At 46.3% G+C, this 20,493-nt stretch overlaps 1 protein-coding gene and 1 pseudogene across 2 annotated transcripts in view; one reads left to right on the forward strand and one right to left on the reverse strand.

The window, feature by feature from the left end:
- The window catches only part of SRL (sarcalumenin), a 40,041-nt gene extending 35,299 nt beyond the window's left edge, over window positions 1-4,742 (forward strand). For both annotated transcript variants that reach the window (XM_045820767.1, XM_045820768.1), the window contains one exon: window positions 1,458-4,742. In XM_045820767.1, coding sequence (XP_045676723.1) covers window positions 1,458-2,269 — 812 coding nt within the window. In that variant the 3' untranslated portion in view covers window positions 2,270-4,742. The remainder of the gene's footprint in view (window positions 1-1,457) is intronic.
- A 141-nt stretch (window positions 4,743-4,883) lies between these two features.
- On the reverse strand, window positions 4,884-8,009 carry LOC123807170 (annotated as a pseudogene).
- Between the last annotated feature and the right edge of the window lie 12,484 nt (window positions 8,010-20,493).

A 20,493-nucleotide genomic window follows, 5' to 3' on the forward strand; every position in this document is an offset into this window, starting at 1 on the left:
GAGACCCAGGTTGTCCTGGCTAATTAAGAGCCTAGAGTAGTTGGATCCCAGTCCAGGTGTACTTGACCTTTGGCTAACATGGGCCTGGGTTGAACCTGACCTTTAATTCTTCCCGCTCTACCAGGCCTGCTTCAACATAAGCTTGTAACAAAAGCCCCACTTGCCTTCAGGTGGCAGGGAAGTGGCAATTTGTGCCCAGCAGGCACTAGACTATAATACGGGCCACTGAGAGTCACCATGACCCAAGGTTATCTGCAGAGAATGAGTCATAACGGCATTTGTAGGGTATGTGACCGGAGATGACAGATCTCAGTTAATGGCTATCACTCCCATTTTGGTTATAACCAGACACTGTTTTATGGCTAGTAATAATATTATCACTAACAATTATAATAGTAAATTAACTTTTATTATGCTCAAGTACGTGTAAGATAATGTTACGCATTATTGGTTAATTTTGTAAAAAATTCCCAAGAGAGGTATTCCTAGTCTCCTCATTTTGGAAAGAAGAAGTTGAAGGAATGAAAATGTATTGAGCACCTACTATGTGGCAGTTTTAGTTAAGTGCTTTCCTATATTTGTAGCAACACAGCGATCTTTATATCAACTCAGGCTCCATAGTTCTTCTTGTCATTTTGTAGCTGAAATGTTAAAGCTTAGAGGCATTTAGTACTCAGCTGGCTGCTGACAAAGCCCCAGTTCCAGTCTGGGTCTTATGCCTGGACACTTCTTTCCCCTAAACGATGGATCCTCTCTTTTTACAAAATTTTTTATTAAAATAAAAAAAGTTTCAATTACAGTTGACATACAATATTATACTAGTTTTAGATGTATAAAATAGTGATTAGATGTTTATATAACTAATGAAGTGATCACCCCAATAAGTCTAGTACTGATGGATCCTCTTTCACATCCTTCTAATTCCCTGACTTCTTTCCTTCAATATCTTCACCAATGCCCCAGATCCTTTTGTTATTATTTTTTAAAGATTTTATTTGTTTACTTTTAGAGAGGGGAAGGGAGGGAAACATTAGTGTGTGGTTTCCTCTCATGTGCCCCCCACTGGTGACCTGGCCCACAACCCAGGCATTTGCTGTAGACTGAGAATGGAACCGGTGACCCTTTGTTTCACGAGCCAGCACTCATCCACTGAGCCACACCAACCAGGCTGCCCCACATATTTTTAGACAGTAAGAAAATCTCCATTTCAAAAAAGCATTTTGGTCCCCTGGAGACTTGGATTCCATTTAGATTAAAGCAAGGATCAGGCTGTTCTTGGTTGAAGGTTGACAATGGCCAGGAGATATGCAGTTAATTCTTTCAAAGTATTTAGAAGACCAGAACATCTTTAATGCTGTTGTTTCCTTCAGTCTGTGGAGTGGTTTGGTTCTGGCAAGAGGCACAAGGGGCTTGGGCTAATGCTTGCTCAGCCTGACTTCTCACTCCCTCTCCCCAAGGTTACCCCTTCAACGATGTGTGCCAGTGGTTCATTGACAGAGCCGACCTCATCTTTGTCGTCTTTGACCCAACCAAACTAGACGTGGGTCTGGAGCTGGAGATGCTATTCCGCCAGCTGAAGGGGCGGGAATCCCAGATAAGGATCATCTTGAACAAGGCCGACAACTTGGCCACACAGATGCTCATGCGGGTCTACGGGGCTCTCTTTTGGAGCTTGGCCCCACTCATCAATGTCACTGAGCCCCCAAGGGTCTACGTCAGCTCCTTCTGGCCACAAGACTATAAGCCCGATACCCACCGGGACCTGTTTCTCAAGGAAGAGATCTCCCTCCTGGAAGACCTGAACCAGGTGATTGAGAACAGGTTGGAGAACAAGATTGCCTTCATCCGCCAGCATGCCATCCGTGTCCGCATCCATGCCCTCTTGGTTGATCGCTATCTGCAGACATACAAGGACAAAATGACCTTCTTCAGTGATGGAGAGCTGGTCTTTAAAGACATTGTGGAAGATCCTGATAAATTCTATATCTTCAAGACCATCCTGGCAAAGACCAACGTCAGCAAATTTGACCTTCCCAACCGTGAGGCCTATAAGGACTTCTTTGGTATCAACCCCATTTCTAGTTTCAAGCTCCTGTCCCAGCAGTGTTCTTACATGGGGGGCTGCTTTCTGGAGAAGATTGAGCGGGCCATCACCCATGAGCTCCCAGGCCTCCTGGGAAGCCTGGGGTTGGGGAAGAATCCAGGTGCTCTCAACTGTGACAAAACAGGGTGTGGCGAAACCCCAAAGAATCGCTATAGGAAACACTAGGTTGTTGTGTGGCCATTTTCGGGTTCCTGTTGGTGAATGAGCTTGTGTCCTAACTGTCTGAGAAGTCCTGGTTTATTAGCCCTTTGAGCCACACTGACAAGAGTCATCAAACATTGGAGATTTGGGAGTTGAGGCCAGTGGTGGGGGAAAGTGTGGGTCGAGGGAGGAGACTGGAAACTGTGAATTATAGTGTGCTTGTCTCACTGCTTCAGTTAGGGGGCCTGACTGAGGCAAGTCAGGCCACACTTGCTTTTCCTGGGTCCTATCTTGGAGGGACAAAGAGCAGCTAAATTTTAGTGTCTACTGAATTAATGAGCATTAAATAAGCTAAAGGCAGGTGAAGTCTTTTTCACCCTATAAGCTGACAAAAGAGAAGACTTGAGTTCTGTAGGACTGCCCAGGTCCATGGTGGCTGCCTTTCACACACAGTCTTCTGTTTGTCCCCCAGCCCTCAGCTGTCTCCTAAACTTGGGTTGACTTAAACAGGGCACAATCTCTTGGGCCTGAATCAACCTGGGTTCTGAGCCTACCCCCAGGCTCTCTTCCCTGTTTCCTCCAGGGATAGGGGTAATGGGTTAGGATACCAGAACACTAAGAAAAAAATAAGAGTTCCCATGCTAAGAGAAGGATCTGCCTCCCCCATGCCATTTCTCTGATGTGGTCTTCTAAGCCAGCTGGGAAGCTGGGGTCCCTTTATTTGCCCAGAAAGGAGGGTCAGTGTTCTGTGTATTCAGGTAATTCACTGGAAGCAACTTCAGTGACTGTACTGGAAGGGCTCAGAGGGTTAATTGGTTTGCAGTGTGTCTTTGTCTATTGCATGTCTTGGAAAACTTGGACCCCAAAGGCATTGGGTTTCAGAAAGGACAGTGGAGACCTTGCTCCTTTTCACCGGGGACTTCTCTGGGCAGTCCACCTCTCCAAATGTAAGAGGAGGCTGTTTCTACAACTTCTCTGTGGAGGCATTCAGCAAAAGAATCGTTCCTTCCTGGTTTTCATCAATGTGGCTTTTCCTTTCCCTTCTTCTCCATTCCCTGATGTGCCAACACTCAAAACTCACAGGAGTCAGAACCAGCACCAGCCACTCAGTGTCAGTGGCAACCAAGGCTTAACCTTCAGTTTCCTACTTGAACTTGATGCTGATACCCACTGGATGCACCGCAGGAAAGCCTGGGCCTTCAAATACCAGTAAGTGTGGATATGTGTGTATTATGTTGTCCAAGAGAGATTAGGGAAATAGCAAATGCCAGAGGGCATAGCGAGAGAACTTGTGAGAGTCCTGCCTGGCTGGTGTGCCACCCTGGAGGGTAGTGAGGGACAGAGGATGGAGGAAGGACCCTGGAAGGAAGAAGCCATTTGACGAAAAGTGGGTGAGTGAACAGTCTGTGCAAATCCTGGAGACCTGGCCCAGGGCTGCTCTCAAGGCTGCCTGCTTGGGAGCTTTACCAGGAGGCATGGGTCAGGACCTGCCAGCATCAGGAAGCCATCTTGGTGCAGAAGGAAAGTGAAAATGAAGGCAGAGGAAGAGCACTCAGGATTAGGCAGTGGAAATAGATTGGCAATCAGATTAGGTCCATGCGGAGAACTGCAACTTCGGAATTCCTGTTTCTCAGAGTTATTAGCACTGTGGTGCATGCTGCAGAAGAGGCTGCTACTTTTGGTTTTGTGGAGGACCTGGAACCTCCCACAAGCAAGCCAGAGGTCCCAAAGCCTCCAGGACATTGTTTCTAAGGACAGAACCAACCAGAAAAGAAAAAGAGTCTGCTAGGGGTCTCCAAGGAGCCTGGTGACAGGGCCTGATGATCTGCTTTTCGTCTCATCAAGAACCAACCCTTCATCTCTCTGTCATTTACCCTCTCGAGAGTCTGCCCTCCCTCCCGAGAGTCTGCCCTCCCTCCCACCTTGCTCCTTAATGCCCCTTAATGCACTTCAGCTCCTCTTGGCATATCTGTGTTTCTCAGTGCAGTAGGGGAAATAAAATGTACAGAACTATATGGGCATTGTCATAGCTGCCGATGTCACCATTGCTTTGGAGGAAGAAGGTGGAATAAGGCTAATACATTCACACAATATTTATTATTTTCAGGAGGTGACGTTATCAGTGTGATTTCCCCCCTTTTCTTTTATCTACCCATTTTCCTTTTCTTACTCCCGTTCCTCTGCTCACTCTTTGACTTACCGTTTTTCTAACTGCCCGCAGGCTTGTCCACCAGTCAGCTTGGACTTTAAGAGCTGTTTGGTGCCCCACTGTGTGAAAGTGGATTTTAAGCAGAATTTTGACTTTTTTAGGGGTGGGTGGATGGGTGGGTTGAGAGCTGGGAGAAATTTAGGATCCAGAGATCTCTCAAGAGGAGTATCTGTAACTATTTGTGCCTAAACAGTTGCTGTTTCTCTCCAAAGTGGAACCTTTCCGGTGTTCTTTCCATTCTGATTTCATCAGGGAGAAAGTCTCAATAAAGTTCCAATCTCTCTTTAACATCTTGTACTTTGATTGTATCCAAGCAGTTCTATCTCTTTGTCTTCCTTCATATCTAGTAGAGTGTACTAATTTTTATTAAGACCTTTTTAGAGGAGTTTTAGGTTCACAGCAAAATTGAGAGGAAGGCTGAGATTTCCTATGTACCCCTCCTCCCACATGCACAGCCTCCCCCACCATCAACACCCCACAGAGTAGGACATTTGTTACAATCAGTGAACCTACATTGCCCCATCATTGTCACTCAAAGTCCATAGTTTTCATTAGGGTTCACTCAGATGTTGTATGTTCTGTGGGTTTGGACAAATGTATAATGATGTGTATCCACCATCATAGTGTCACACAGAGTAGTTTCACTGTCCTGAAAATCCCCTGTGCTCCACCTGTTCATTCCTCCTGTCTGCCCCCACCTCCATATACTAATTTTTAATTAGGGGATAGATTGAAAATTTATAATTGGCTTCCTTTGCCCCTCCCTGCCTTCTTTTTCTATAGGACAAGGAACAGTTTATTCTCACAACCGAGCCTCTGATAGCAGCAGAGGCAGCCCCCTCCCATCTGTAGCCCCCTCCTTTTGGTGTGGCAGCCTCAGGTGGGCCAGGTCAGGAGCCAGGGTGACAGCAAGGACAGCAGCCCCTGCCCCCTCCCACCACTCACCATGGAAGCCAAGGAAGCCATGGAAGCCTTGGAAGCTGGGTTGGCCACGGAGTGCAGTGGGTGGCAGCAGCAGATTATGGAGGGGGACAGAGTGTTAGTTGGGCTGGCTGATTCCCATCCCCTGGTGAGTGGTGGTTGGTGAGGGCCTGGCCGGGGGGCTGGCCTGTGAGGTGGAGCCATCTGGAGAGGCTCATTTGGCTGTGAAGGTGTAGCTGGAAATGTCATCCAGGAGACAGCCAGTCGAGGCTGGGCAGCAGGTTATCCTCAGTGACGGAGCTGTAGCCCTAGATGCACCAGTTGTGGCTGTAGATGGAGTCTGGCTCTGGGGCCTCGTGCATGGCCTTAGAAGATAGTGCTCCAGACAGGTCCTGCTTGTTAACAAAGGTGAGGAGAGTGGCTCCAGCTAGGCACTCTTTCACCAGCACTGAAGCTCCCACTGGCAGTCCCACAGGCGCTGGAGGTGGGTGCCATCCACCACCCAGGTGACGCCGGTAGTGTTCTCAAAGTAGTTCTGCCAGTAGGGGTGCTGGGACTTCTGGCTGACAACATCCCAGAGGTTCAGCTTGAAAACTTGAATCCCTGGGGCTCCAAGGTCTTGATGTTGAAGCTGAGTGTCAGGGAGATGGTGTTGATGTTTTTCCCATTGAACTTCTTGAGGACAGTTGTTTCACCGGCATTGTCCAGCTGAGTATGAGCAGCTGTAGCTCTCACTCTTTTTGCATCACCTTCTTCAGGATGGTCAGAAGGCCCATGTTCCTGAAGCCCCCTCTCTGTGGCCGTTTCTTCCCAGTCCTGAGGCCTGCCTTCCTTTCAAGTTTCTCAGTGTCAAAGATGACCTGACCCCTCAGTTGGCTATGAAACTAAGGCCAGCTGTTGTATAATGAGTGATAAGCTTGAAGAAAAACTTTCTTGAATTTGTCATTCTTCCTGGTCTCTGTTGCAATTGTCCATTATTAGTAGTTACTGAAATCTATCCCAAATCTCTCGAAGAAGCAGCTCAGGATGTCACACTATTTGGTCCATACCCTCAGCCATGCATCTGCCCACTTGTGGTGGAGGGAGTGCCTGCCCTGAATGCAAGGATGGCCCCTCCCCTTGGCTTCTGTAGGAAGTGGTGCCTCCATAGCATAATGTGGGCCTCCTGCCCATTTTTGTCTTTAAAGAAACCTGAACTTGTCCTTGTCTTCCCAAGCCTGTGCCCTTCAGAGCAGAGCTCCTTTATTTTGAAGTTTTACCTCTGGGTTTCTCCTGAGGATATTACTCCCAATTCCCACCCTACCTCCCCTTCCCCCACACACTTGAGAGCATGTTTCTGAAAAGGAAAAGAACTGGGTTCTGGGAGCTGGTAGGAGACTGGACCACCATGCCAGAGAAGATGCCAGATTCAGTGACATGGCCACTGTCCTGGGCTTTCCTGTTAGAAGGGGCTGCTCTTAGGGCCTGATGAGTAGGGCAGTGCAGTTCGTTTCCTCCCTCAATCCTGTTCTCCTCATAACTGGGGTCCACAGCCCACTGAGCAACAGAGCAAGCTGACCTGAGACCACTGTCGCCCACGCACGCCTGCCCCAGTTTACCTCTCCTACTCATGACTGCAACTGGCATTTCCCCATGACTAGGAGACATAAGGAGCTTTGCCCTGGAAGGGGAAGGTAGGTTAGATCTATTTTGAGGATAGATATTAAAAGTATAAGGAAAAACATAAATGAAAGCAGAGACATGAGTTTGCCTGTAGCAAAGGTGTGTTCAACAGATTCTGAGGAATTCCCTGTGCCCACCCCTCATCCAAATGATAAAAGAACATGTATAAATTAGCATTTTCTTTGTCTGCCTGCACTGTGGAACATGCTCTTTGTTTTCGCAGAATGTCTGTGGGGAAAGGAACCAGCTTCTAGAATACTCCTTTGTGCCAGGAACTGGGCTGTAGATCTATAGACATTACCTCATATATACCTTAAGGTAATGGGATAGTTCTAACAGTTATGCCCCAGGCCACACATTGAGTGCTTTGTGTGCACTATGTCATTTAATCCTCTCAAGAGCCCTCTAGGGAGGGAGGCATCCAGCCCTGACAAGAGCACAGACTCACATTGTCCCAGGCTCCACCACTTACTAGCTGGGCAGCCTTAGACAAATGGCTTAACGTTTCTGTGATTCAGTTTCCTCATCCATAAAATGGAGATGTCAATTACCTTCTCATGGGGCTGTTGTCAGGATTAAATGTCTTAATATATGCAACATGCTTGAAATAGTTCACAGCCCACACGAAGCATTCAGTAAATGTTATTACCATTGTTCATATTTTACTACTGCAGAGACTGATGGTCAGAGTGGTTGAGATGATAGTAAGTGTAAGTGGGAGGGTCAAAATTCTAACTGCTGTCCAGCAGTCCATACAGGTCATACTAGGTTACTTGCCCAGGGTCACATTAGGTGACACTGGTCTTCCTGATCCCAAAGCCTTTTCCCTCCTCTACACAAACTGGCAAAAATTTAGAACTGCCTGATTTTTGAAATAGTTGCTCAGCACTTTGAAACCTGTCAAGTACCAACATTTAAATCATTTAAAAGTAATTTTCTTTTTTTTTAAATTAATTAATTTATTTTTAGAGAGGGAAGGGAGGGAGATAGAGAGAGAGAGAGAAACATCAATGTGCGGTTGCTGGGGGTCATGACCTGCAACCCAGACGTACTCCGACTGGGAATCGAACCTGCGACACTGGTTCGCAGCCCGTGCTCAATCCACTGAGCTACGCCAGCCAGGGCTAAAAGTAATTTTCTTTAGAAATGTGCACCCTGGCTGGTGTGGCTCAGTGTATTGAGTGCCAGCCTGCGAACCAAAGGGTCCCTGGTTTGACTCCCAGTCTAGGGCACATGCCTGGGTTTCAGACCGGGTTCCCAGTTAGGGGCATGTGAGAGGCAACCACACGTTGATGTTTCTCTCCCTTTCTTTCTCCCTCCCTTTCCCTCTCTCTAAAAATAAATAAAATAAATAAAAAATAGAAATGTTACTGAGGATTATTTCCTGAACAAAAAAATTATTAAACTTAAAAAAATCACAACTCCATTCCACATTTGATCTTCACCATAATCATCTCTCTCTCTCTCTCTCTCTCTCTCTCTCTCTATATATATATATATATATATATATATATATATATATATATATAAAAATTAATAATCTAAATCGAAGGGGAGGAAACTACATCACCAGAGAAATTGTTCAAGTTCATTCAGCTGGTACATGACAAATCAAACTAAAAGGCCAGTTTTCCACCCATCTCACTATTTCTAAATTCAGTCATATTGATTTGTGTTAATCTGGAGCCTGGACCAGTACATTTTTCTGACACACTAAAAAGAATGATTTTGTATTTGTGAAGAATGCAAAAATATGTTTTTGACATACTTCCATTTTCTTCAAACTTATGGATTTTTCCCCCCACCACAACTTCAAAAGGTTCAGAATTTTTACATGTTTATTCAGGCACAGTCTCTGCCCTCGGGGAGCAAACAGTGCAGTGAGGGATGTAAGGCATGGAACTGGGGTGATCAGGGAAGTCCTTAGGGATAAAGGGACCACACTGTCCAAATCATAAGTCAGAATCCATGGTCAGGCAGAGGATTTTCTTTCTCATTCGCGAGTGTAATTATCTGAGAAGACTGACCAATGCATATAGACTGTTAAATTTATTTAAACATTTACTTCGACTATTTTTGTTGAGGAGAACCCACTTAACATCAGGACTCTTCTGAGAATACTGACATCCAGGGGGTTACCAAGCTTGGGAAGGGGGTAGAATTCTAGCTACACTTCAAGGATGGGCAGATTTGGGAGGTCAGAGACCAGGGGGATGGATCCTGGGGGAAGAAGATCAAGGGCCCAGACTCAGGGAAAGGAAGACCTCTGTGTGTGGCAGTTGAGTGGTCAAGGTAAGATGAGGTAAGTTGGGGGAAAACCAGCCCTTAAATGGGAGCCCAAGGAGTCTGGGGTCCAGGCCACTGCAAATTTCTGCAAGGAGAGGACCGTGCAAAAGCAGGGAAAGATCTGGCAACCTGGATGCTGACTGGAGCAGTGGGGGCTTGGCACCAAGGAGCGTATTTTGGCAATGCTGAGTGCCCCTTGGGCAGGGCCCCTCAGATCCATGATCTGCATGCAACCTGCTGGGCAAGGGGCACTGGATTTCTGTCCTGTCCACTCCAAGGAGCTGGGAACCAGCTGCTGGAGCCTCTTAAGGAGGTGGTGGGAAGAAGCCCACCTTATTAGTCTGGCTCCACTGTTGGGCCCTGGACCCCCACCAGCCCCGTGCTGACCCAAATCTGTGTCTCTCCTCTGGACCCCTATGACATTTTGGTCACTCTATCCAGGATGACCAGGGACAGCGCACATGAGGACAGGCCGACCTGTGTGCCCAGAGCCAGGTGAGGATGTGGGGCTGCTGCTGGCCCCTCAGCCCCAGGTCTACAATCCTCTGGGGAACTCAGACTCCCCGCGCGGGCGGTGCGGTACCCATGCGCGGTAGAGGTCTCCCTGGCTCTCCTCACTGCGGCTGGAGGACCTCAGCCTTCCCCATGAACCCTTACACCTTCAAGGGGAAATCGAGGCTTCGCGCATGGCAGTTCTCTGCCAGAGTCTTGAGAGTGGGGGAGTCCGGAGCTGGGCTGAATTTGGACTCGTCCCTCAAACCCGCCTTCTCCTGCACAGAAAGCTAGTTCTCAGAGGGAGTCATCGATCTTGCAGGCCCACCAATCGCAATGGCCACGACGAGTCAGACGAGTCCCCGCTGGGTCCGTCCTGTGGGAGCCCACCACTCACGTGTGCCTCCATTGGGCCGCGGGCCGGGCCCAAGCGCCTCCAGGGCCGCGCTCCTCTTGAGTCACGCGTGGAGACTCACGTATGCGCAAGCTTGTGGTGGTGCTTCTGCTGTGGTGGGCTTAGCGGAGCTAAGTGACTTACCACGGGGGCGGGGCGCTTCTGGGACGGGATGGTTCCCTTCCCGCGGAGCTCAAGAGCTTCGCCCCTTGCGCCTTCACCGCCTTCACCGTGTCCTGTCTGGAGGGAGGCTGCCATGAAGGCCCGCAGCGTTGTGGACGCGCCACTCCAGTCCGTGGGAGCGGGGGTGTCGGAAGTTTCGATTTGGGACCGTGAAAGACCTTGAACTTGCTCACTGTTGTTGTGGTGAGAAGCCACAGATCTCCGGAGGTATTTGGGAGAACGTGAAGAATGCCAAAGACAAATCAGGGCTGGCGGTTATTATGTTGTGGTTTTCACCAGCGGCCAGCCCTCAGGTAAAACAGGAACTGAGAATTTTAAGAGGTTGTTCTGCCTCCCTTACCTCTTCAGAAACTCAGAAACTGGAATCCAAACTACCCTCCCCTCTTGCTCTTTAGGTCTAAAACCCAGCCCTACCTTGCCCACTTTCCCCTACTGCTGGGTGCCAGCACGTGGGAAAGCACTCAGGGGAGCTGAGACTCCAGATGAAGGGGACAGGAAAGGTGATATTGTCATTAGAATATCCTCCTCGTGGCTCCTGGAGTTCCCTGAGTCACCGATTTCAGAAGCTAAAAAGAACTTCAGAAGCTCTGTAATATCTCATCAAGTGGTTCCTAGCCTCCACTTGAAACATATCTGCCTAGTAACAGGGACATGTACAGGGTGTTTGGTGCCTTCTGACAGGATGCTGGTTGCAGTGGCCTCCTCTGCCCTACTCACCACCTGTGAGATGACATCATTTCCTGTTGCAAACCTGTGGAGAAAGCACTTGTGTCAAGTACTTGTGCCCCTGTTTCCCTGCTTGGACCCCCTGCACCCCCACCTCCTATACTAGAACCCAGGAGGAGGCCTCCGTGATTAAACCAGGATGACCAGTTGGTTAGTGAAAGTAGTGGGAATTTAATCTCCTGGGTTCTCTTCGCTTTTGCTTTGGATTAGAGCTCATTGGGCATCAGGTACCCTGGTAGCCTGAGGAAAAGGAAAGGCCTTGGAAAGAAGTTAGGTGATTCCTGGGGAAGAATGAGCTAGAGTGGGGCTTGGGGAAAGCCGCTTAGCTGGCTAGCCTCCACTCTGCATGGGGAAGCTTTATTCCCTTACAAGCGTCCTTTTCCTGAGTCTAACTTAACAGGATACCTCGTAGTGGCAGGGTATGTAGCACAAAAGAGCCATGTGGTTCAACTCATTCTTTTTACACAAGAGGAAGCTGACACATAGAAAAGGAAAGAGATTGGCCCAGGGTCACAGAGGCAGCTAGTGACAGAGATGGGACTCGAATTCAGGTCTCCTGAATCCCAGGCTTGTTGTTATTCTCCTATACCATGTATATTATGGCCCAGCAAAAAGCAGATGGCTCATTTCAGATGGGTAATGTGAGATAAGGTGCAGGGAAACAGAATGGATAGTGAAATATTCTGGTGCTAGTCACCGGGAGATCTTACCATTTCTGTGCCTGGAGACAGAGAGGCAGTGTGGAGGGCCATCTTCTAGAGCTGAGACTTTAGTGCAGTATAATGAAGTGCAGACCAGGGGAACCCTGAAAATAGAGCCTATTCCCCACAGCCCTTGGTTGGGGGAAGGGAGAAGCTCATGATACATGGAGTGTAAGATACTTTGCATAACAATGGCAAGTTAATACCTATGCCTTGGCTGAAGAGAAGCAGACTGCCACCCAGGGTGAACATGACTCTAAGGGCAACTCTAAGAGTATATAGTGACTCATGACATAGCAAGAGGGGGTGGATGCCCCTGTGTCTCAGGGAACTCTTGCTTTCACTAAAGATGGCAGCTGAAAGAAGGTAAAATATGTGGGAGAATTGGCAAAAGTGGCACATCATAAGAGGGGCCAGTTATGAGGTCACATAGGAAGTTCTGGGCTGAGCATTTAAAATAAGGGTGGGCTGAAAGAGAGGGGGTCGGGTCTGCCATGAGGTCTGGTGTATAAGGAGATGCCATGTGGTTTGGAGTAAGAAACAGGAGGCCTGCTGGGAAGCTGGCCTGGAGAGGACGGCGGCAGAGCTGATGGAGCTGTGTGGGGACCTGCCTAGCCATCTGGATTCATGAGAGGTACTTGGAGCTGAACTGTGACCGGGAATGCTGATCTGCAGACTTCTGCTTTTATGAAAGATGGTACCTCTGACTGGCGTATTTTGAAACTGCCCTGGTTTGGCAAAGAGAGGTAGGGCTATGTGGTTTTGGGTGCTTTAAATGGAGTGGGACTTAACAGCAGAAATCCACCATTATTCTAACGTGTATAACCTTTAAATAAACAACACCTTTTCTTTTTCACCAAACTCTGGCATTGGGAGTCATGCTTCTTGGTGGTGGGCAGTCAAACCCCACAGGTGTTCCAGAACAGCACAGGCGAGACTCTGTAACAAAAAGGCTCAGGAACACAGGTGAGGTCATAAAAACCTCTTCACTTTCTCCTTTCTGATCTGTCAAGGCACCCCAGGGACCAAACCCAGTGAAAAATCAAAGGGCAAGGGGAGTCTTAATTAGTCCATATGGGTCAATGCTACAGAACAACGTGGGGTGGAAAATGAAGAATGTACTTGGAGGGCAAATGAAAGATACCCAGCATACCATGCAACATTACTTCTACTAGTATAACAATGGTTTGCATTTCTTGAGTATTTAATATGTGTCAGGTATGTCCATTATCTCATTTCATCTTCCCATTAACTAGTTTCCTCCATTTGGCAGATAAAGAAAGGGACTAGTCAAACTTGAGAATGGAGATATGAACACCTAAGCTGCCACTTGCCTCCCTGGGATCTTATTTTGTGGGTAGTAGTTCCTTTGTGGATGTTTATAGAATGAACGAATGAACGAATGAGGGACAAACCCAAATAGGATTCGATGGTAAATCTCCCTGAACATCCTTAGCAGTGTCTTTTCTCCGTGAACTGAGAGGCTCAGCTGTGGAGTCTGGAGGCTCTCTGCAGAGGTGAGTCCCATGCCTGTTGGTATCTCTCCTGCTTGTTTGTAATAGTCCAGGTCATTCAGGCTAAAAAAGTGGGTACATAGATGTGATTTTAAAAAACTTTGGACTTCTTGGTTTTTCTAGTGGAGGATAGCTTTTAGAATTAAAATTTTTCTCTCTGAAGCCACCCCCTGATTTCTATGCCCCCACAATCTGGGCAGGGGCCCAGGGTGTTGCCTCTCTTCCCTGTTCAACTCCACACAGCTCCACCCACAAGCTCAGTTCTGCTATTTGCATTGCTGGTGCAGCTCCTGGAACACAGTGTTCTTCAGGGATGAACCAGTGACTAGTATGGTGGAAAGTTTGACCAGCACTTCTAAAATGGCCTGCTGTGCAGCAGAAGCCTCAACTTAAAGGCGTCGGGCTCTTTCCTCCACACTTTCTCTTCCTTCACTATCTCCTCACTTCAGAATCCCCTTTTGACCTCTTCCTACAGGGTCCCACAAAAATCTTTCATTTGTTGTTTATTGTTCAAGGCCCTCAAGCATGGAAAAGGAACCTAACGATCACATGCTGTGTGCTCAGCAGTGTGCTAGATGCTTTATGTCCGTTATTTCATTTCACAATGATCTAGTAGGTAGGAACCTGTGAGACAGGCCGGTAAGCCAGGATAAGTGGAATAGGGAATCTGAGACAGGCAGCTGAACAAACTGGCCAAGCAATTTATAGCCAGGTACAGTAGGTCACCTCCCTAGAGATGACATCTAGGCCTCAGTGGTGTTTCAGCTTCAGGCCCAGAAAAGCAGCAAAGCCAGGTGGGCGATGCCAGAACCAGCTGCTATGGGTAATCACTGGAGACCACGACCCTGAAAGGGCACACCTGGAAAACTGATGAATATCCTGCTGAAACCTTCCCCTGAGACCTTCACTGAAATTCCCATGGGCAAGAGAAAGATAAAAGCCTCAAGACAAAGGACCCAGAGTACTCTCTCCCTCTGGGGAGCAGGGTGCCATTCCTTTGCCCTTCTTTTTCTCTTTCCTCTTTCCCCACAGGCACGCATCTCCAGGGCTCTAAAGAGTCCCCATGAAGCTTACAACCAGGACAGCAATGGGCAGCAGCAGTTCTTCCCAGGCAAATCCCCTAAACCTGTCCTCAAGACCTTCTTTTTCTCTGACTTCCCAGTGAGCTACAGTCACACAGCCTAGGTTCTCCTGTTGCTTCTATGCTGAGCCCTTCCTTGTTTCACTATTCCCAGTTTTAATAAACATACTCTAATAGTTACCTGAAGTTGTGTTGTGAAATCTTTCCTACTCAAAGTCAAGAACCCACACATGGCCCTGGCTGGCGTAGCTCAGTGGATTGAGCATGGGCTGTGAACCAAAGTGTTGCAGGTTCGATTCCCAGCCAGGGTACATTCCTGGGTTGCAGGCCATGACCCCTAGCAACCACACACTGATGTTTCTCTATCTCCCTCCCTTCCCTCTCTATAAATAAATAAATAAAATCTTTTAAGAAACACCCTGATACTTACTTTATTAAAAAAAAAAAAAGGAACCCACACACTACCATGTGGCCCTAGGCAGACTCAGTCCGGGCCAGGTCACCTGCCTGTCCAGTAACACTTGCAGATGAAAAAACCAAGACTTCTGTTTAGGTAACTTGTCTCCATTACAGAACTCTGATCTAACTCCAAGGCCCATCTCGGTAAACTCACCTAGAATAAACTCTGCTGCTCTAGTCTTTGCATTTCTTTTGTCCTTTTGCTATCTAGAAGCTTTTTCTTATGTAATTGCCTGTGTCCCTGGGGCTTGGGCTTGTCAAATATACTGTTTCAGTGTACCCTCATGGATTTCCATGTGGATTTGCCTAACATTTGATTCTGTCCATAGTCAGAGTATCCTCCTTCAGTCTTTTGTTGATGATGTCTCCTCCATCAGGAAGGCCATTTTACCTATTTCTGAATGGGTACATCCAACCCATTCTCTCTCTCTCTCTCTCTCTCTCATCCTCATCCAAGGAGAGAGGGGAAGTAAGGGAGAGAGAGAGGGAGAGAAACATCAGTGTACTAGAGATACATCAATAGGTTGCCTTTCACACGGACCCACAACCCAGCCATGTGCCCTGACTGGGAATTGACCTGGCAAACTCTCCATTCGCAGGCTGGTGCTCAGCCCACTGAGCCACACCAGTCAGGGCATACTGCAATAGTATTTGTATTTCTTCAGTTCCTAACAGAGGACATTATACACTGTAAGCCACCAGTGAATGAATGCATCAAGGGAGTTCTTCGTGGTGAAAAGAGTTTGTAAAGTGAAGATTTATCCCTCCACAGGTTGAGTTTGCTTAAAACAAGATTCAGCTATGAGATAAATGTCCTGGTTAAGTCTGGGGGATGGGTGGTGGAGAGCATCTTGTAGTTTTCTTGAGGTGCTTTGAATTGGAAGAAATGAAGAGATACCAATGAGTGCGGGCAGTGGAGAGCAGTCTGCTTAAGTGGTAGACCCTACACGTCTGTCTGTCCATATGGGGAGCAAAAAGTGGTGGGCTGTGTCTCTTGACCTTTATCATGGGCTACAGCTTTTTTGAGTCCATCTCCTGTGCTCCCTTAATGTTTGCTCCCATAAACAAAGGCCATCAGTCCTGCTTTCACCACCAGTGGTAGATGTGACTTTGGCTACAATGGCAGCCTTTCCTCCCTGGGACCTCAGTAGGCTAAGAACATATATTTCCTATATCTCCCCAAACAGGCAGATACTGGGCCCTTCTGCAGAGAACCAGAGACCAGAGAATGGTTGTGGGCTGGGATGATGACTCACCTGCTTTGTCGCTGCCTACAGCTTGCTTCAAAGCCCTTCAGAATCAAAACACTTCCCTAGGAGAGGCACAGAAGCCTGTCCTTAGAGATAGCAGCTTGGGTTCCTGCTTCTGCAGAAGTCTGTCGCTGCCACAATATTTCAAAGTCTAGGTTAGTGAGGAGCCATCCAATTGCATGGTCATGGAAAACAGGTAGAAGAAGCAACTCAGAAAGAAATACCCTGATTTGGGCATCAAACAACCTAGACTTTAAGTGGGCTCTGCCAGGAGCTCCCTGTGTGTCTATAAAGGAAAGGAGTTCATTCTTTAAGTCATCCTACTCCTTCCTACTAAGACCAAAAAGGGCTATGAGAAGTCAAAACCTATTCTTACCCTGGATGGTCTCTCTGACTCTGTAAATCAATGCAGGTCATGGTAATAAATGCTATACAGAAGTATTTATGGAGCATGGACGAGAAATTAACTTATCTTTCCTAGGGGAAATGAGTGAGCAAGGGGAGCTTTATCTGAAGAGGTGATATTTGAGCTGGACTTTGAAACTTAAATTATCCTGGCAGATGAGAGTAAGTCTATTGCACCTTTAAGGAATATTTTGCTGTATATTGTCAATGGAATAAAGATAATAGAATGTAGAGAGGAGTGAGGGTGAAGAGAGGGGATTAGATTTGAAGGTTTATCTGGGTTTAGCATGAGTGGTCATGCCACTTTGAACCTTATCCTGAAGGTAGAGGGGAGACTTTGAACCAATCTGTTGTAGAAAGATCACTCTGGTAGCAACGTGGAGGATGAATGGAAAGGGTTAAAGATGAAGAGACACTGCGTAGAAAAGGGTTAGACTATCACAGGCAAGGCTGTTTGAAGACTTCAACTATAGGGATAGAGAAGGTTAGGCTAAATAATCCCTCAAACTAAAATTATCTGCCCTTGAACCTACCTGGTCTTTGGTTCTTTTTGTACTTGTCTCTTACCACCCTATTCTTAGTTTATTACCTTTATCACTTGCTCATGTTCCCTCCATCTGGAGGGGATGTGTCCTGTTTGGGTTTTGTCTCTATTAATTTCCCCTGTTTGTTAGTTGTGTCTACCCACCACTTCAGGTGAGACCTCACTTTCTTGGAGAACAACTGGTAGGAAGCTGTATTCTGCCTCAGGGATCATTTCCATTCCCCACTCTGGCCCTGGCTTTCCTCTCTCCTCTGGCATCAGACCTTAGGTCTCCAAATTGACAATGGCAACTATGCCATCTTTCCTGTCACTCTTTCCAGGAGAAAGGATGAGACACCATGTTTATTGGAAGATATTGACAAGAGGGAACTAGAAAAAAGGATTAAAGGGAAACTGGAATCTCAGTGTAAGAGAGCCAAAGATGCAATACAGGGCAGTCCCACGGAGTGACCCAACAAGTCTCAGCCTCAATTTAAATTTAGATCACTTCTATCCTGGCTGGCGATGCTCAGTGGATTGAGTGATGGCTTGCAATCCAAAGGGTCGCCAGTTTGATTTCCAGTCTAGGGAACATGCCTGAGTTGCAGGCCAGGTCCCTGGTGCCCAGTGGGGGGTGTGCAAGAGGCAACCACATATTGACGTTTCTCTCTGTCTCTTTCTACCTGCCTTTCCCTCTCTAAAAAATAAATAAATAAAATATTTAAAAATAATTTAGATCATTTCTATAAAATGTAATCCTGGAACCAGAAGTATTTTATTTTGCTGTGTCTAACATGCTCCTGTGTATAATGTACACCCATGTTTTTGGCCCAAACTTTCAGGGAAAAAAGAGCTTTTATTTTAATTTTTAATTAAATTATTTATTTGTATTTAGAAACAAAACTGATGATCATATTCCAGGGTATTATTTTGTATATGGATATTGTTATTGCTTTCTAGAGTTACACTATAATGTATAAGCATAAATTAAATAATTAAAAGCATTTATATAAATATAGAATTAGTACTACCCATGTATAATGCACATCCTTATTTTTCGCTCAAAAATTTGGGCAAAAAGTACACATTATACATGGCAAAATATGATATGTGTCTCCTCCTTATCCCTGCACTGTTGTCCCAGGCTAGGGTTACAAGTACTGCCCTTTCTTACTGTGCTTGTTTGTAAAACTGTCATCTTATGATTCTTGAGCCCATAGACTTCAGTGAGTCAAGTAGTGGGTTGTTGGCACCTATAGTGTGCCCAGCCTCATGCTGACAGGGCTAGAATATACATGCCCCCTGGCTATATTCTCAAGTAATCAGGAGCTGGCAGTGTAGTTTATCTGGGAAAGCAAACCACTTGTGAGAACCAACTAGAGAACAGAAAAGATGAATAGTTAAGAGAGCAGTTAAGATTTGGTGTGAGTCTAGGTGTCTTGGGTTCCCTCGTGTTGGGAGTAAGATCTAGACTAGATCTAGCTGACAATCTCATCCAGATCCCAACCAGCCTCAATATGAAGTTGGAGCCAAGCCAACTGTATGCTGCACGCATATGGGGCTGTGTGTCTATTTTCCAAATGCTTATGCTGTTGCCTCAGTCTTCATCTCCCCATTGTCAATATTCTCCACTCATTTAAATTTTTTTTAAAAATTTTAATCATTGTTCAAGTACAGTTTTTTCCCTTTTACTCCCATTCCAGCCCACCCACCTAACCCTCCCCACTTCCCTTCCATTACCACCCTCACCTTAGTTTTCGTTCATGTGTCCTTTAAATTTGTTCCTGTAAACCCTTCCCTTTCTCCACTCATTTTTTAAGGTCCAGCCCAATGCTCTTATTTCATGAACTCCACAGCCCTTTGTTTATGCCTCTGTTGTGACATTTATTCCATCCTGTTATCTATTTGTGAATGTCATGGATCTTGTCATGTATTTGTGTTTCCATCAGTTCCACTCCATTGTGAGCTTCTTGTTAAGAAGGAATATGTCTGATTTATTTCTCTAACTCCCAGGGGCTAGCCTAGAGGGGTACTCACTCTGCTCATAAAATGTCTGTTAAATAGATGAAAAATGGTATAACAGGTTCTGCTTTCCCTGGTATATCAGTTATATAAATCCAGTTCTATGAATGTAATCCTAAAACCAGAAGGGGGAGATGCCTGCTTCCTGGGGCCAATTTCTGGCAGGGAACGCCACAGTTGGACAAAAGGTCATGGTATGTTGAACTTGTGTGGACACAAAAAAGAAGGGTATTAAATTGTCTCTTGGTCTTGACCTTGAGGATCAAAGGTACAAATATAGGATATAAGTGGCAAAGTTGCCCTTGCCAGCTTAAGGAAAGAGTCCTGGAATCAGAAGAATTGGGGACCAGTTCTGATCCAATCTCTGGTGACAATATACTTGCCTTATTAACTCTACAGGATTTTTCTGTTGACCAAATGAGGTAAGAAATATGTGAGTTCTTGGAAAAGTATAAAGTGTTACAAGGATATTAAGCATTCTTGTATTTTCCTCTTATTCTTAATCTCTACTTTTTAAATTATTCTTTGTACAGAGAAACTCTCAAATCACCAGCTACTGAGGCCAGCTTGGAAAGCTTAGCCAGTCTTTGTGTGAGTTCCCATTTAGGCCCAAAGACTAAATCCAAGGCGGGAGAGATGGAAGAACTTGTTTTTTTGGCTTTCAAGCTAGGGACTCTGGGTAAATAACATCAACTCTCTGAGCCTCAATTACCTCAAGTGTAAAATGGAGACAATAATCTTCAGGAGCGGTTCCGGCCAAGGTGGAGGTGTAGGTAGAAACCCTTCGCTCCCTCGTACAACCAAAAGGAGGATAACAAGCAATCTAAAAACAATAAACAACCGGAAGTACCAGCAAATCAAACTGCATGGAACTCCGACCACCAAGGAATTAAAGAAACATTCAACCAGACTGGGGCTGGCTGGGAGGACTGGCAACAAGGTGGTGGAATGTGTGAGCAAGGCAGGGCTGGCTGAATGGGAAAATAAGACTCAAAGCTAGCTGTAAACTACTGTGGGACTTGCCACTGTGGGAGAAACTCCCAGTTGTTCATTGGAAAGTGGCTCTAGAGCCGAGCAAGTGAGTCACATTGTTCCCTCTCTGACCCATCCCCCACAGACAGCACCATAACTCAGCAAAGAAGGTTGCCTTGCCCCTTACAACTTGATAGATGTGTTGAGACGAAGAAACATGATCCAAATGAAAGAATAGATCAAAACTCCAGAAAAAGAGCTAAGCAATGAGGAGATAGCTAGCCTATCTGATGCAGAGTTTAAAACACTGGTAATCAGGATGCTCACTGAAATGGTCAACCATTTTGCTTGGTCACAAAATGAAGGAACAAATGAAGGCTACCCAAAGCAAAATAAAACAAAATATTCAGGGAACCAACAGTGAAAGGAAGGAAACCAGGACTCAAAT

This window comes from Phyllostomus hastatus, unplaced genomic scaffold (genome assembly GCF_019186645.2).
Source record: "Phyllostomus hastatus isolate PE091 unplaced genomic scaffold, TTU_PhHast_1.1 phas_scaffold_442, whole genome shotgun sequence".
In the NCBI taxonomy this organism is placed as follows: Eukaryota; Metazoa; Chordata; class Mammalia; order Chiroptera; family Phyllostomidae; genus Phyllostomus; species Phyllostomus hastatus.